Consider the following 18,724-nt stretch of genomic DNA (forward strand, 5'->3'; position numbering starts at 1 on the left):
GTTTGGACGTTCTGTTGCCAGAATGCTTTAAAGGACTGGGCAACATGCCAACATTTTTAGCAAAAATATTTGAACGTTTGCTTTTGTAAGAAACAAAAGGCAAAGTTGGTCAAAAAACAATGTGTGTTTGAATAGGGAAAGCACAGGTCTCTGAAACCCTTTCTGCTATTCAGTTTTGACTGTCAGCATGAATGAATGAGCGGTGAATAACAATCCAGAACATACAGCATTTTGTAATTGCATTAAATAATACGTACCGTATACTTAGTCATTGTGGTCATTTGTTTGGTGAATGTTGAGTCTTAGTGTGCATCCCAATTTGAATACTATCAGTACTAAATAGTAGTTAAAATTAGATTTAGTATGTCCCATCTCTATCAAAGTACTCAAATGTCCATACTTTCTCATAACAAAACAGTCCATATGCTTAGGTCATATGACATAGTAGGCGAATTGGCAGGCTTTGACTTTTAATATGCTGACATGTCAAGAAAGGAAGGACGATGACAATGGATGGACGGATGGTGACGACACACGAACAAACGACTGAAGGAGGAAGAAATGAATGAACAACAGAAGGTAGAAAAACAAACAAATGACTGAAGGAGGAATGGACAAACAAACAAACAGCAAAAGGAGGATAGAACAAGCAAATGATGGAAGGAAGAAAGAATAAATGAACGACGTAAGGGGAAAAGAACATACGAACGATGGAAGGAGGAAAGAACAAATGACTGAAGGAGGACAGAATGAACAAATGAATGATGGAAGCAGGAAAGAAAGAAAGGCAGAAGAAAAGAAAGAAAAATGGAAGAAGGAAAGAAATACAAAAGAAGGAAAGAAATAAAGAAGCACAGAAGAGAAATATGAAAGGAGGAAAGAAGGAAAGAAAGACGGAAGACGGAAAGAAAGAAATATGAAAGAAAGAAAGAAAAAGAAAGGAGGAAAGAATGAACGAAAGAACAGCAGAAGGAAGATAGACCAAGCAAATGATGGAAGGAAGAAAGAATAAATGAACGTTGGAAGGAGAAAAGAACAAACAAAGGATGGAAGGAGGAAAGAATGATGACGGAAGGAGGACAGAATGAACAAATGAATGATGGAAGCAGGAAAGAAGGAAACAGAGACAGAAGAAAGAAAAAGAAAGATGGAAGAAGGAAAGAAATAAAGAATTACAGAAGAGACATATGAAAGGAGGAAAGAAGGCAAGAAAGACGGAAGATGGAAAGAAAGAAACACGGAATAAGGAAAAAAGAAAGAAAGGAGGAAAGAATGAATGTATGAACAGCGGAAGGAGGATAAAACAAGCGAACAATGGAAGGAAGAAAGAATAAATGAAAGTTGGAAGGAGGAAAGAACGATGACGAAAGGAGGACAGAATGAACAAACGAATGATGAAAGCAGGAAAGATATAAAGACAGAATAAAAAAAGAATCAGAAAGACGGAAGAAGGAAAGAAATAAAGAAGCACAGAAGAGAAATATGGAAGAAGAGAGATGGAAGACGGAAAGACGGAAAGGAAGAAATACGGTAGAAGGACAAAATAAAGAAAGGAGAAAAGAATAAATGAACGAACAGCGGAAGGCAGATAGAACAAGCGAATAATGGAAGGAAGAAAGAATAAATGAATGTCGGAAGGAGAAAAGAACAAACAAATTAAGGAATGAGGAAAGAACAACGACAGAGGGAGGATAGAGTGAAAAACGAATGCTGGAAGCAGGAAAGACAGAAGAAAAGAAAGAAAAACAAGGACAGAAGAAAGAATGAAATACAGAAGGAGGAAAGAAATAATCACAGAAGAGAAATATAGAAGGCGGAAGGAGGAAAGAAAGACATTAGACAGAAAGAAAGAAATACGGAAGAAGGAAAAAAAGAAAGGAGCAAAGAATGAATGAACAAACAGCGGAAGGAGGATAGAACAAGCGGATGATAGAAGGAAGAAAGAATAAATGAACGACAGGAGGAGAAAAGAACAAATGAACGATGGAAGTAGGAAAGAACGAATGACCGAAGGAGGACAGAATGAACAAACAAATGATGGAAGCAGGGAAGAAAGAAAGACAGAATAAAAGAAAGAAAAGAAAGACAGAAGAAGGAAAGAAAGATAGAAGCACAGAAGAGAAATATGGAAGCAGTAAAGAAGGAAAGAAAGACAGAAGACGTAAATAAAGAAATACGGAAGAAGGAAAAAAGAAAGAAAGGAGGAAAGAATGAACGAACGAACAGCAGAAGGAAGATATAACAAGCGAACAATGGAAGGAAGAAAGAATAAATGAACGTTGGAAAGAAAAAAAGAACAAACAAATAAAGAAAGGAGGAAAGAACGATGACGGAAGGAGGACAGAATGAACAAACGAATGATGGAAGCAGGAAAGAAAGACAGACAGAAGAAAAGATGAAAGAAATACAAAAGAAGCAAAGAAATAAAGAAACACAGAAGAGAAATATGGAAGGAGGAAAGAAGGAAAGAAAGACAGAAGACAGAAAGAAAGAAATACGGAAGAAGGAAAAAAGAAAGAAAGGAGGAAAGAATGAACGAACAAACAAACAGCGGAAGGAGGATAGAACAAGCGAACAATGGAAGGAAGAAAGAATAAATAAACGTTGGAAAGAGAAAAGAACAAACGAACAATGGAAGAAGCAAAGAACGATGACGGAAGGAGGACAGAATGAACAAACGAATGATGGAAGCAGGAAAGAAAGAAAGACAGAAAGACAGAAGAAAAGAAAGATGAAAGAAAGACAGAAGAAGGAAAGAAATATTGAAGCACAAAAGAGAAATATGGAAGAAGGAAAGAAAGACAGAAGATGGAAAGACAGAAATACGGAAGAAGAAAAAAAGAAAAAAAGGAGAAAAGAATAAACGAACGAACAGCGGAAGAAGGATAGAACAAGCGAACAATGGAAGGAAGAAAAAATAAATGAATGTTGGTAGGAGGAAAGAACGATGACGGAAGGAGGACCGAATGATGACAGAGAGAGGACAGAATGAAAAACGAATGCTGGAAGCAGGAAAGAGAAGAAAAGAAAGAAAAAGAAGGATGGAAGAAGTTAAGAATTACATAAAGAGGAAAGAAATAAAGAATCACAGAAGAGAAATATAAAAGGAGGAAAGAAGGCAAGAAGGCAAGAAAGACGGAATACGGAAAGAAAGAAACACGGAAGAAGGAAAGAAAGAAAAAAGAAACATAGAAGAATACAAAAAATACTAAAAGGAGAATAGAAAAAATAAAGACTGAAGAAGGAAAGAAATACAGAAGAAGAAAAAATAAAAAAGACTGAAGGAGAAAAGGAAAAAAGGAAGGAAAGAGAAAAGAGAGGGAGTGAGAGACAGAGAGGAAGGAAATGTTGACTAGTGTATTACAACGGCGTACTGGGAATGCATTCAGTGCAGCTTTATATCAAGGCCACACAATTAGATTTTGTTCCCTTTCAATACGGTTCACTTCGCATTGCGTCAGTTTGCTGACGCTATGGGGGGAAACTCCTGTTTACTCCGTGATTGAAGCCTATTGGTTAACGTCTGTAGAAAATACAGACCAATGACGTTTGAGCCCGCGCGGGGGCGTGGCACACGTCCCTATATAAGCCGGTGAAATACGTCAAGAGCTCATTACTTTTCTCCTTTAGCGCGAACCTTCTCGCTGCTCCGAAGAAGAAGCCCTTACTCGCCGTCGATCCAAGCACTGCAGCGGACTACAACACACCAGCGTGTTCCCCTGCCGCTTTCCGGTGAGCCTAAAAGAGAGTATCTAAAAGAGCAGAAGCGCGTTGAGATAATGTCGCTTCGGCATTGCGGCTCCTGCCGAGCCCCTTTGCCTGTGGAGGATTTCCACAAGGAGTGCGTCATCTGTCTGGGTCCTGCCCACGCCGAGGCCGTACTCGCCGAGGCGGGCTGCGCCCACTGCGAGCTCCTTCCTATCGCGGTGCTGCGCTCCCGCCTCGAGATCTTTAAACGGAAGGCTTCCCGTGCTCTCCCGCCTAAACAGCAGCGGAGCCGTGAAGCTGGAAGACACCCTGAGACCGAGTCCACGCCGGCTCATCCCCCGCGTGCTCTGTCTCCCCGCCGTCACCCTGTCACCTTCGCCCATGAAGACCTACGCCCCCTGCCGAGTGCTAGCGGCATGGTTTCCTTTGGGTCCGGTGACAACTTGGAAGTGATGTCATCCTCTGAGGAGTTAGAGGATTGGGCGGCTTCGGATGACGACGCCCACGCAGCCGCCGCTGATGAACCTACCGAGTCGCGTCCTCACGACTCTGAGCTCATCCGCATCTTGACACAAGCTACGACGGAGCTCAACATCAAGTGGTCGCCGCCGTCAGAGCCTCAACTCAGCCGGTTGGACGAGTGGTTTCTGCAGCCCGGGCGCCGTCAATCGTCCCGCCAACGGCAGGCGCCGTTTTTCCCTGAGGTTCACCAGGAGCTCACCAAATCTTGGCGTGCTCCCCACTCCACCCGAGCTCAGAGCGCCGTCTCCCACGTCCTCTCCGTAGTGGACGGCGCTGATGAACACGGCTACTCTAAGATGCCGCCGCTCGAGGAAACTGTCGCCGCCCATCTCTGCCCGTCTTCAGCCGGCGGATGGAGGGCTAAATTGAACCATCCGTCAAAGCCCTGTCGCCTGACATCGACCCTGGCGTCGAAATCTTACGCCGCCGACGGCCACGCTGCATCCGCTCTCCATACGATGGCGGTGCTGCAGGTATACCAGGCAAAACTCCTCCGTGACATGGACGAGACAGGTCCGGACCCGTCGACCTTTCAGAACCTGCGCAGCGCGACTGATCTGGCCCTTCGCGCCACTAAAGTCGCCACTCAGGCTGTAGGAAGAGCCATGGCCAGCCTGGTTGTTCTGGAGAGACATCTGTGGCTGAACTTGACGGAGATAAAGGACACGGATCGGGTTGCCCTTCTTGACTCGCCCGTGTCACCGTCGGGGCTCTTCGGCTCCGCTGTGGAGGGGTTCACCCAGCGCTTCACTGAGGCACAGAAATCATCGCAGGCTATGCGGCATTTTCTACCAAAACGATCTGCCTCAGCGTCTGAGACCGGCCGCCCAAAACCGCCGCCAGCTCAACGCCCTAAGCCAGCACCAGCTCAGCCCCAGCAGAGAGCTGAACCGGAGGTCAAGCGCCAGCGTCCTGCACGACCGGCTGGCCCGCCTCGACGCCGCGGTCCCCGTCCTCGGATTACGCTGGACCCGACGCCGGCGCCGCCTCCCTGAAGAGAGTCTGAGGAGGAAAAGAGGCTCTGGTCCCGCTTCGGCCGGCCCGCCCTCGAAAGTTCTGCGTGTTTCAGTCCCCTCGGGCGCTGGACACACCCTCGCTGTAACAGCGAAACACAAATTTTTACCTTTTCACAAAAAGAGCAAATTTCCTCCTCTGTACACACAAACACACACACACGGCTTAACGTCCATAAGCATATCGACGCTCGCCGTCAAATTTCACGTTTGGCAATCCACCCCCGGTATGCCGGGCTGGATTCTAAACGTAATCCAACACGGTTATTCACTTCAATTCGCCCGGAGACCACCCCGGTTTCGCGGCGTTCTCTACACCACTGTCCCAGACGATCGTATGCAGATCCTCAGGGAAGAGGTGCGTTCTTTATTACTAAAAGACGCGATAGAGACGGTCCCGGCGGATCAAAGCGAATCAGGCTTTTACAGTCGTTATTTTCTCGTTCCAAAGAAAGACGGCGGCCTCAGACCGATATTGGATCTACGCGTTTTGAATCGCGCTCTTGCCAAACGGCCGTTCAAAATGCTTACAGCCAGACGAATCATGGCGTTACTTCGACCGGGCGATTGGTTCATATCAGTGGATCTGAAAGACGCTTACTTTCACATTCCGATAGCGCCACGTCACAGGCCGTTCCTAAGATTCGCGCTCGACGGGACAGCATACCAGTACAAAGTTCTGCCCTTCGGATTATCTCTGGCACCACGCACATTTACCAAATGTGCGGATGCGGCTCTCGCCCCTCTCAGACAGAGCGGCATCCGCATATTGAATTACCTCGACGATTGGCTTATTCTAGCACAGTCAGAGAGGGAAATTACTGCGCACAAGACCGTTGTACTCCAGCATTTGGAGAATTTGGGGTTCAAAATCAACCTCCAGAAGAGTTTGCTCACCCCCACGCAGCGAATCGCGTTCTTAGGCACGACGCTCGACTCATTAAAGATGCGGGCATGGTTTACACAGGAACGCGCGCTCACGGTCAGACGCGAGGCGGCATCGTTCAAAGCGGGTTCACATCTCCCTCTCAAACGATTCCAAAAAATGCTGGGTCTGATGGCAGCAGCATCCCCACTAATACCGTTGGGAATGCTGTTCATGAGGCCGCTTCAGTTTTGGTTGAAAGCGAAAGTTCCGCCCCGTGCTTGGTTGTCGGGCCGCTTATTAATCAAAATCACGTACAGCTGCGTGAAAGCGCTTTCGATATGGACATCCCCTCACCTTTTCCTCTCGGGCACGGAGCTCGGCTCCGTGAGCAGGAGGAAAGTGGTGACTACGGATGCGTCTGCGACGGGTTGGGGCGCTCACTGCGACGGCGAGCTCGCCTTCGGTGCGTGGAACAACCAGTTGTCTCAGCTACATATCAACCACCTCGAGATGTGGGCGGTTATCTTGGCACTACGACACTTTCGACCGAAACTCCAACATCAACACGTTCTAGTGCGGTCGGACAGTATGACGGTGGTTTCGTTCATAAACCACCAAGGAGGGCTGAGATCTCGCTCCCTATCCAGGCTGGCGAGACGGCTTTTATTATGGGCTCACGCGAACGTACGTTCGTTAAAAGCGACTCACGTACCGGGTGTAGCCAATACGGGTGCAGACATTCTCTCGCGCAACGGTCCGCCGCCGGGAGAATGGAGACTGCATCCTCAGACGGTCGAGAGAATATGGACCGTCTTCGGCCGGGCGGAGATCGATCTGTTTGCGTCAGACGAGAACGCGCATTGCCCGATCTTCTTCTCGAGACACCACGATGCCCTGTCGCAAGCATGGCCGGCGTGTCTTCTGTATGCTTTTCCTCCGGTGGCTCTGTTACCACAGGTCCTTCAGAGGATAAGAGAGACGAAATGCGCGATAATTCTGGTCGCCCCGTTTTGGCACAATCAACCATGGCTCCCCGACCTATGGCAGCTGAAAACATCAGCACCATGGCCAGTACCGCTGAGGAAAGACCTCCTATCTCAGGCGAGAGGGACGATATGGCATCCACAGCCGGAGCTATGGAATCTACACGTTTGGTCTCTGAACGGCAACCATCGCGCCTTTCAGGACGGGTGTTAAATACTCTAACTGAAGCTAGGGCCCCATCTACCAGGCGCCTTTACGCTCAAAAGTGGTCTATTTTTTCTGACTGGTGCACGACGAAAGACTTAAACCCAAACACCTGTGAAGTGGAGCATATTCTCTCCTTTCTGCAGGAAATGCTGGACAGCGGTCGCGCGCCCTCGACGCTTAAAGTGTATGTGGCGGCGATAACGGCGAATCACGCCCTTATCGCCGGTCGCACCGTGGGAAAACATGATCTCATCATTAAATTCCTCAGAGGCGCTCGCAGACTAAACCCACCGCGACCTAACACGGTCCCGTCTTGGGATCTGTCCACGGTCCTGAAAGCGCTGCGCGGTCCCCCTTTCGAGCCCCTCGAACAGGCTGACCTGCGCGCTCTCTCGTTTAAAACCGCTCTCCTCCTGGCGTTGGCATCGGTTAAACGAGTGGGCGATTTACACGCGTTTTCAATTGACCCGTCGTGTCTGGAATTCGGTCCTAACGATAGCAAAGTGATCCTTAGACCGAGAGCGGGATACATTCCTAAAGTTTTGACCACGCCATTTAGAGTTCAGGTGGTTTCACTTCTCGCCCTTCCGACGGCGGACGGCGAACAAACCCCGAACACGCTCTGCCCCGTCAGAGCGTTAAGAATATACACGGACCGTTCTGCCTCATATCGCAAGTCAGATCAGCTGTTCGTAAGCTTCGCACAACATTCCTTAGGTATGCCGCTCACTAAACAGAGGCTATCTAAATGGATCGTCGAAGCCATTGCTTTGGCTTACGCCTCCCTGAACGAACATTGTCCAGTTGGTTTAAAAGCTCACTCCACGAGGGGTATGGCTTCATCTTGGGCTTGGTCTACGGGGATTTCTATCGTTGACATTTGTAACGCGGCCGGCTGGTCCTCGCCGTCTACGTTTGTCAGATTTTATAGCCTGGATGTACCTGCCTTACAAGCACAGGTCTTATCGGCTTAATGATTCACGCGACTGCGTTTCTGTATGCCTTCACGGTGTGTTGCTGGCTCACCGTCATGGCTACCTATTAATAATTCATGCACAAGCTCGCGGCGCGCTCAGGAAACCCGCCGTCTCGTGCTCTATTGTATATGCATCATGGTGCGTTTAGAAACTTCACTGTATGCGTATTACTGTCTCATATATGGTGCTTACACTTGCGCTCGCTAGAGCTATGTATATGCTGGGTTAGGGCCACATGCAGTGTCTCTCCGGTAAGGGCACCTCAGTCCGTTGTGTATGCACGGCGGGATGGGATTACGTTCCCCCATAGCGTCAGCAAACTGACGCAATGCGAAGTGAACTGTATTGAAAGGGAACGCTTAGGTTACTCACGTAACCCCGGTTCCCTGAAATAACGGGAACGAAGCATTGCGTCGCTGGCCGTGCTACAAACGTCTACGCAGCGAGTGTTATTCGGCTGCGCGCTTCAGTCGAATAATAATGAGCTCTTGACGTATTTCACCGGCTTATATAGGGACGTGTGCCACGCCCCCGCGCGGGCTCAAACGTCATTGGTCTGTATTTTCTACAGACGTTAACCAATAGGCTTCAATCACGGAGTAAACAGGAGTTTCCCCCCATAGCGTCAGTAAACTGACGCAATGCTTCGTTCCCGTTATTTCAGGGAACCGGGGTTACGTGAGTAACCTAAGCGTTATTACACGGCTCTCTGGAATGCTTGATTCTGTTTGGTCAGTTGAGACATTTGCAGGTTCGTTATTTTCAAATAATAACCGCTCCAAAGTAATAACGCATAGCCGGTACTACTTGTACGATTTAAATCGCTCCGCGCCAATAAAGATTACTAGCTGTTTGGCGCCATCTTGTGACAAACACTCGACAACCATAATTTTAACATGTACGGAAATAACAAAACATTTAAACAGTGGATAGAAGAACGAACAACGACAAGACACAGAGAGCTTGCTTCGCGTCGGGTCCTGATCACACTGTCGGGGCTTATTTCCCGATAACTACCGGCTGCCTCTACATTATCCCTTACTTAACAATAGCCGATATACCACCATCCAGAATGACATCTGCTAGATCCTCCTGAGATGCAATTAAATAATGAGGTGCCAAATTGTCATTTACACATGTCACCCTCACAAAACTGTCAAAGCATTCCACAGTATCGTGACTGTTATCCTTTAATATCCACCTTGTACACCTTATGGCCCGTGTTAACATCTTCCTCTGCGTGAGGAAGCTGGACATGCTATTCCGGAGCCAAACAAGTAAGACATTATGCCTCATGATTTGAAGGAAAGCTTGCTCGCACGGTCGCACTGATGGGGAATGTGACGTGGTCTTGTTAATTTGGGTCAGATGTTAAACCTGAATGTATTTCTTTTGAATGTATTTCTATAACAAGGAACTTGTGTTTAAAATCTCTCAGGGCACCATGCATATTTTTTCCTGGATTTTTTGATAGATGCAGAAAACCCTTGCAAAATATTCGGCACAATGAGACGCTTTGTAATTATAACAGGTTGATGTCCTCCACATATGTTTAAGGGTTTTCGTGTAAATGCAATACAATACAATATATTACGATGTTTATTTATATATAGACCATTTAAAACTGAAGTTGACCAAATTGCTGCACAATGTAAATAAAAATAAAAGAAACACAACATTAGAAACACATAAAACAAAAGACAAAAGTCACGTTCAAGAATATAAAAAATCAGTTCAAGAATATTACATGCCAATGAAATAGATATTTAAATATATACAATTAAATAATAAATGTATAATAACTGGTCAAAATTGGAACTCATTTTTCAAAAAGTACAGCTTTGTACCTAAAGAGTTCATATTTGAACCTTAAAGCTATATTGCTAACTAAATGGCATGTTAGGACAACTTTTTAAAGGGTACATATTTTTAACATTTTTTCACCTCTGTTTTTCCAAATCTATTTTAAAGGAACAGTATGTAGGATTGTGGCCAAAACTGGTATTGCAATCACAAAACTTGTGGCTAAAACTGGTACTGCAATCACACAACTGATGGCCAATACACAAAATGACAACATAAACATCAGTTGAGGGCTGCAACTCCACTTTTTAAATGATAATATCCTGGCCAGACCACTGTTGTCAGTGATATAAGTATTTGAAATGAAAATGATTTCTTAGTGTCTAGTGACATATCAGAGCCATTTTATGATTAATTGATATAAATTTCTTACATACTGTTCCTTTAAGTCTTGTCCTGGAAACATAAAGTAGATCAGAATTTCTAAAAGAATGTTGAACAGTTTTAATCTGATCACTTAAACCACATGAACAGCACAAACTATGCTGTATCAGCGGAGCATGAAAAATCATTTCAGTATTTAGTCTCACTTCACCCATCTTCTCTCTCTCTCTCTCTGGATCTGATTGTGTCTGTTCCTGCTTTAAGCTGGTGTTACATGGCAGAATACAAACGGCTTAAACTGGTCAGGATGTCACAGTTGCTGACTGTTGTCTCTGAAAAATGTTGCACATTAACAGAATAAGAATGGAAAAGGGGTGATAAATGAAATGGCTGCCTCAGAATCCTTCTGATTGCCTGTCACCCTTTGCAATACATCATTTTGGCAGCTGACCAATATTAAAGAAAAAAAAAGAAAAATTGAAGTAGGCCTACACTTAATCTGTGCTCCTCATATGTTCGTGCCCATTGTCAACTTCACTTGAAAAATAATGATATTTATTGCACCCTCTGCTTTTTATATACAGTAAATCTAAGCTGTTTATTTTGCTATTCTTACGATGCACAATTCAAAATGTTTTATTGGTTTTACATTATCCTAGTTATAGGTCAAATTAAGCATTGCATTTTCCTGCTGTTCATGATCAGAGCAGACTTACAACCCATTATTGGGCTGTGTTTGCTTTGCAATATGTGACTAAGTCTGTCTTTTTTATTCAATCATAAATCTCACTATGATTTCAATCTTTGAAATGATCTTACTCAGTCAGTATTAACGATATAACAATTATATTTTCACAGAATCTTCTTTACATTATGTAAGATGAATTTGTGTAGAAAATTTATTTAAAAAGTTCCTTTAGCTGGGTTTTCACAGGCAGGTTTACATATGTGACTAAAAGGAAGTCTGTTATACATATTTGTAGTGCATTCCCAATAATTAGCCCGGATGATCCTGAGAAGGCAACAGTTTGATTTAATTGTTGACCATTATTGTAAACTGTACATTAAAGGTGCAGTGTGAGACTTTGAATTGCAACCGCTCTGCTCATCCCACTTTTTCGAAACTCATAGTGACGCAAAACACTGGGGATGCACCGATATCACTTTTTTGGAATACGAGTACGAGTACGAGTACTTGCATTTCAGTACTTGCCGATACCGATACCGAGTACTTAGTAAAAAACATGATTTAAATGTACAGGTAACAGCTTTAGTCATATAATTTAACAAAAAACAAGGGACTAGTTTTCCAGTTTGTTGTAAACTCTGCCTCTTTGGACAACACGAGGCATTAACCCCTTACACGCCGATCAAACATAGACATTTCTCAGACCGTGGTATCGATCCCTGGTATCAGGGGACTTTTAACGAGTACGAGTACTTTAGAAAATGTGGTATCGAGGCCGATACCCGATACCAGTATCGGTATCGGTGCATCCCTACAAAACACGCAGTTTGCCCGTTAAGGGATACTGTAGAAACATAACGGCCCAACATGGCGACTCTCATGTAAGAGGACCCGCGTTGTATGTAGATAAAATGGCTCATTTTTAGGTAATAAAAACAATACAGTTCATTTTGTAGGCTTTTTATAGACCCCTTAAAAGTAAAAGAAGACATTGCAACATCTCCGGGTGGGCGTGGCTTAGCTGGAGGCAAAAAGAGCTGTGTAGGCAATGTTGACAATCGTAAGCTAACACGTTTTAGGAGGGATTTAATAAACATGGGTACAGAAGAAGTTTTGGAACTGTCTGAATATGTTCAGTCACTGATTCTGTGGGACCGTGACAGCTATTTTTTGTATTAAATCTCGAGATTTTAACCAGGTTTTGGATATTTCCTAGACCACATATGAATTACTTTCTGGTTTGGGGAATTTTGTCAAGGCTTAGTGTCTAATGTAACCTGTCGCTGGGCTATCTATAATTAGCAATTAAATGATGGCACACACATCTATCGCTGTATGTTTGTTTAACATTTAAGCTAAACAATAGCGCTGAAGGTTGGTGACTTTTACCTATAAAACAGAAACTTTCTGATTTGTACTAGATAAAACCAACACACCAGTACATATGCATAGATTATTTGCCCTGATATGAAGTGTGCACTGCAAACACAAGCATTATTTATGACCGTCTCCGTCCAGTCTGTACGCCGTATTGCATTCGGCCGTCTTCTTGATATCTGTGAAGGAATGTCTGCAAAACTTTAGTTTTGAACCAAAAGTGTAGTTCCTTCTATTCTGGCAGCCAAAAACACAACAAGATGACATTTTAAAGTCAAAACATCAAACTTTTAGCGCACCTGCTATGAGTTCCTGTTTATTTTTTGCCTCCAGCTAGAGCGGTGACATCACAGTGATGTAGACCATTAAGGGGTCTATGCACCACTGATAATATGGTTATGTAAATTATATTGCATTTCTGTCAAGAGATCCTTCTAAACGTCCCACATCTTTAACACACTATTCTTTTTATGATTTTATCCCCTCACAGATACGTCTTTTTGATGGGCCTCCAGGACCGTAATGAGAAGCTCTTCTATCGGGTCTTGACCTCAGATGTAGAGCGATTCATGCCCATTGTGTACACACCTACCGTTGGCCTTGCATGCCAGCAATATGGCCTTACATTCAGGAGACCCCGGTAAGAGAATGTTCCTTTCTTCTGTTTTAATTTGTTTCCACAGCCAAATTCTTTCTCCTTTAGCACTTTACGCAGACATATCCATTGAACCGTCAGGCTTTAGTTTGGGCCTTGCAATTGTTTCTGTATGTTTGTTAAATTTTTTACCTCCAGGTGAAGGAAATTGAATCTGGAATGTTAAAACATCTGTCACACGAATTGAATATATTCTGTCATAACAGAAATCTGTTGTGTAAATTGAAGACTGTTGTAAATTTGAAGACTGTTGCCAGATTTTATGACTCTTTGGAGTAAAGGCCAAAAATCATACAGCATAATATAAATATGAAAGCATAACCTATAGCCCTATTACGAGTCTGGCATATGTTGCAGGATTGTTATCCATTTCTTTTTCCTCTGATGGTTTAACATAAGCAATTCTTAGTGTATTTTGTAAAGTGAGCTATAGGTCTCTGAATATGATAAGATATCAGAATACTTCAAGTCTTGTCATTGTTGTTACCAGTTTTATTTTTAGGGAATTTCTTGGGATCTGCAAATTTGTCATTCAATTTCCATGTTACACAGATCTTTCTCATAATCCCACTTAAAGTTTACTTTAACTTTTATATGATAATTTGCTGATCATTTACTCACCCTCAGGCTTAATTTTGGCTAAAACATGGATTTTATTAGATGCAAATCCTCAGGTTCCATATCTTTGAAAGTTCAAAAAGCATTTGAGGAGCTCGAATGAAAAAGCCACTAAATTATGCCTCCATCAAAAAATGAGATTATTATTATAACCTTATAACCAATAATACTCTAGAGGCGTATGATGCGTTTATGAAACTTTAGCTTCAAATCTCCTCTAATCCCGTCTTCAGGGCATTTAGAAACAGCTTTGTTGGAAGAATCCAGTAATAGTTTTTCTTTCTTAAGAGCATTAAAATTTCTCATTTACAATAAAACACGTCAAACGGTTTTTGCATCTAAGCTCTACAGTTACAGACAACACAAAAATAATCCTTGCTGCTCCTATGATTAATTGAGGTCTTATTAAGCACAATCAGTGTGTATAAGACACTGAAAATTACTTGCAAAATTATTTAAAATTATGACCCTCTGTGAACTTGTACCCCAGTGTTTTTGGGGGTGGAAAAAATTAGTTGGAAACGCGCCCTTCCTGCTGAGTTACTGATGCATGCACAGATCGATTTACCTGATGCTATGGGATATCTGTTATACTTATAATGTTGTAAATAACATTGTGTCTTGCACAGACTAATTGATTTGCTTTATATAACATCAATATATCGTAAGGAGCCGCAGGGATTACTTTTGTGTTGACTGTGAATGGTTATTGAACTTTCAAAGATGTGGAACCTGTGGACTTGCATTTTATAAATCACCAAGGACCAAAATTCCATCAAAAATTTATCTGGTAACACTTTACTTGAACAGGTGTTCATAAGACTGACATGACACCTTCATAATCATGACATGACACGATTTTATGCACTTAACTGTCATTAAGTGTCATTTGTTCAATTATGTCATTTTTAATGCAAAGATGAAATTGTTTGTGATATCTTTATGACAACTTGACATTAACCAATACATAATAACTTGTCATGACAACTTGACATTACCAAGACAACATAACTGACCACTTTTTACCAGTGATACAAATGGACTTTATCATTAAAATGTAATTAAGTGTTAATACTCTGTCATATAGTTTTATAACGGCGTCATAAATATTTTTCTTGACCTCAACTACAGTGGTAAAAATATAATCTTTCATTTAAAGGACAAGTTCGGTATTTTAGACTTAAAGCCCTGTTTTCAGATTGTTTATGGTGAAATAGAATGGTTTTGACTGAAATTTCGACATTTGCGGCTGCCCTGAGAATTTTCGCGTGTTTGTGTTTCATCTCACACCTCTACAATGGGTTTAATGGTGCACTGGAACTATCCTTCCTAAAATGCATTAAACTTTCGTTTACAAAGACGTGAAACTCACCGAGTGTCAGGGGTGTTCACTGATATGCTACCACAAAAATCGCTGCAAAAGATGCTTTCCAACAGCTGTTTTAGCATTCGTTGTTAACTTGTGGACCTATTTTTCCAAACGCCTCACACCCGTACATTCTTCCGCTTAGAGCTTGAATAATAAACACTCCAGCCCAGGTGGTGGCGCTAATCCGCCATTGCCAATTGCAAGAATAGAAACAAAGTTCCCGGCGCGGAGTAATACCGTACCTCACAGGACATCTAATACAAGTCAATGGAGTTGGTAAAAACTACGATAAAACCTGTTGGAATGCGTATTTTGCAGCGATTTTTGTGTGAGCATACCAGTGAACACCCCGACCACTCGGTGAGTTTCATGTCTTTGTAAACTAAAGTTTAATGCATTTTAGGAAGGATTGTTCATGTGCACCTATACAACCATTATAGAGGTGTGAGGTGAAACACAATCACGCGAAAATAGGGCTTTAAGTCTAAAATACCGAACTTGTCCTTTAAAAGTCATTACATTTTAATACTCTGTCAAATAGTTTTAAACCGGTGGCATGAATATTCAGTTCATAATTAAGTTTCTTCCATGTGTTTATGAAATAAAAAGCAATCATCCAATAATAATAATTAAAATTGATACAATTATATTTTATTGCATTTGGAGACCAATTCACCTAAAATTAAATACAAACAGTACAATAATGGGCTGAGCCATGCAGTGTTGGGTTCATATCACTATAGTTAATTACATTAAATGAATTAATTAAATTAATTAAATGTTTTGTTTGTTTTTTCTTATATGTCAGAAAATTTTAGAACCCTCTGTGTGGGGAAGAACAAGTTCTGTTAGTTGTCAGTTTTTATGTATTGTGCACATACACAAAGTTAAGTATAATCTTTTGACATGTCTGTTGCATTTTGTTAAGGTATTTCAAATAACACGTGTCATGATTATGAGGTGTCATGTCAGTCTTATGAACACCCCTTCAAGTAAAGTGTTACCAATTTTCTTTAATGTTCTACTGGAAAAACAATGTCACACATTGTATAGACTGGGTGTGAGTAAAGTGAGTAAAAACTCATACAGTAGATGCAATGGTTTTCATCTTCAAGATAAAAAAATTCATAGATTAATGACCCCCTAAAGCAGGGGTAGGCAATGTCGGTCCTGATGTCCTGCAGAGTTTAATTAAACACCTAAAAACAAAACAAGGTCTAAAGAGTCACCTGGAAACTGCAAGTTTTTTCAGGGTTGGAACTAAAATCTGCAGCACGTCGGCACTCTAGGACCGACTTTGCCTACCCCTGACCTAAAGCTAACCTTCACAGAACATAATTGTCATTTAGAGTAAATGTAAAGTGAAACACGTCTGATTTATGAGCCCGTCATATAGAAAGGACCTCTACATGCGCACACACAGCTTTTTAGCAAAGATCGGTCATCAGCAGAGACTCCCTACTGGGTGTTTGTGTGTGTCAAAGGGACCACCAAGGTGAAGCAGCGATTTAGATGAGAGCCCTAATTACAGCAGCATGAACTGCACAGTGTGAAATAGTGTCAGTAAGACAGCTGGCTTCATCATGCTGGGCTCAACTGCCTGTAATCTTGCATCCTTCAGACTAAACACTGCAGCAGCGTGCTACCGAGTTTGTGGTCAGGGGTCAAGTTTCATTAGGTGCTAAAGCAGGAAAAGGTACAAATCTTAAAAAGTGCACAATAATAGAAAGCGAAGATTGGAAGGAAAAGTCCTTTAGAAAATAAATGGGCTGTCTGAGGTCAGAAAATTGCTGCTACTGAATTGGTACTTACATAGTTCATAACTTCACATATACTTTTGATAACATTTATAATTAATCAATACTATACAATACTTTTATGAAGGTTTGTGGAAAGTTACATTACAGTACATTGCTTTATAAATGTATTTATAGCCAATATTTTAAAAAGGCAACATGTTGGTTAACAAGCATATTACTAGGACTATTACTTGCCTGGAATTGAAGTTTGTCCTCATATATATGAACATTCAGCAGGGTTCAAGTCAGGTCTTTTGAGCCTAATATAAAGACACAGTGTGAGATAACCGTTTGAAGTCGGGTTAAGAGAGAGGCCTTAAGTTGACCCTTTTTGTTTCATCACTAACCTATAGGTGCCAAAGAACTGACTGGAGAGTTTTGAACAGTCCTAAATCAGAAAACACTTTTATGTTTAATGTCAAGGGTGTCTTAAAAATGTATGAGTGTGCTAAAAAGTTTTAACTATTGCAGATCCAGTGTAAAATTACTTAAAGGGGACAGAGAATGAAAAACCATTTCTACCTTGTCTTTGTTGAATAATGGTAGTCTACCCGCATTCACGAACATTCAAAAAGTGCTAAACATGCTAAACATCTCAGTCTCATAGAAATTCCTCTTTTAGAAATGTCAGCCAGAAAACGGCCCAATCTGAAAAACTTATGCTTATGACATCACAGGCATCTCACTGCCCCTCCACTTTAAAATAATTGGCTACATTTTGTGAGTGGCAGCAAAGTCAGCCAATCAGTAATGAGATTGCAAGTTAAGCCAGTAGGGGGAGCCAAATAGGTACAAAACCACTTGTTTAAAATCCCCCACCCTAATAGAGCTTTCTGAGAGAGGATTTTAGGAAGCTTCTAAGGCATTACAGACCCAAACAAAAAATTTTTTGTCTACATGTCACATCACAGAACAAGGATAAATACCCCGTTCTATCATTCTATGTCACCTTTAATATGCAATGACTATATAATTAGATAAATACTGTATCATTTATGGTGTGCTTAAAGGAATATTCCATTTTCTTAAAAGAAAAATCCAGATAATTTACTCACCACCATGTCATCCAAAATGTTGATGTCTTTCTTTGTTCAGTCGAGATGAAATTATGTTTTTTGAGGAAAACATTGCAGGATTTTTCTCATTTTAATGGACTTTAATAGACACCAACAATTAACACTTAATTCAACACTTAACAGTTTTTTTCAACGGAGTTTCAAAGGACTCTAAACGATCCCAAACGAGGCATAAGGGTCTTATCTAGCAAAACGATTGTCATTTTTGACAAGAAAAATAACAAATATACACTTTTAAAGCACAACTTTTCGTTTAGGTCCGGTCTAGCGCGACCTAACGTAAATGCGTAGTGACGTAGGGAGGTCACGTGTTACATATATAAAACGCACATTTGCGGACCATTTTAAACAATAAACTGACACAAAGACATTAATTAGTGTCAGTTGACATACAACAACGTAGGAACGGTCCTCTTTCAACACATTTGTAAACACTGGGGCGGAGTTTCGCGTTCGTCCTCTGTGACCTCTTGGTTTGATGACGTATTGCGTCAGGTCACGCTAGCGCATGACGACCGGATCTAAACGAGAAGTTGTGCTTTAAAAGTGTATATTTGTTATTTTTCTTGTCAAAAATGACAATCGTTTTGCTAGATAAGACCCTTAAGCCTCGTTTGGGATCGTTTATAGTCCTTTGAAACTCCGTTGAAAAAACTGTTAAGTGTTGAGTTAAGTG

At 42.0% G+C, this 18,724-nt stretch overlaps 1 protein-coding gene across 1 annotated transcript in view; it reads left to right on the forward strand.

Moving 5' to 3' along the window:
* Positions 1-18,724, forward strand: part of me1 (malic enzyme 1, NADP(+)-dependent, cytosolic) — a 114,135-nt gene that overhangs the window by 38,579 nt on the left and 56,832 nt on the right. The window contains exon 3 of the mRNA XM_065298368.2: positions 13,022-13,171. Coding sequence (XP_065154440.1) covers positions 13,022-13,171 — 150 coding nt within the window. The remainder of the gene's footprint in view (positions 1-13,021; positions 13,172-18,724) is intronic.

This window comes from Paramisgurnus dabryanus, chromosome 13, assembly GCF_030506205.2.
Source record: "Paramisgurnus dabryanus chromosome 13, PD_genome_1.1, whole genome shotgun sequence".
NCBI lineage: Eukaryota > Metazoa > Chordata > Actinopteri > Cypriniformes > Cobitidae > Paramisgurnus > Paramisgurnus dabryanus.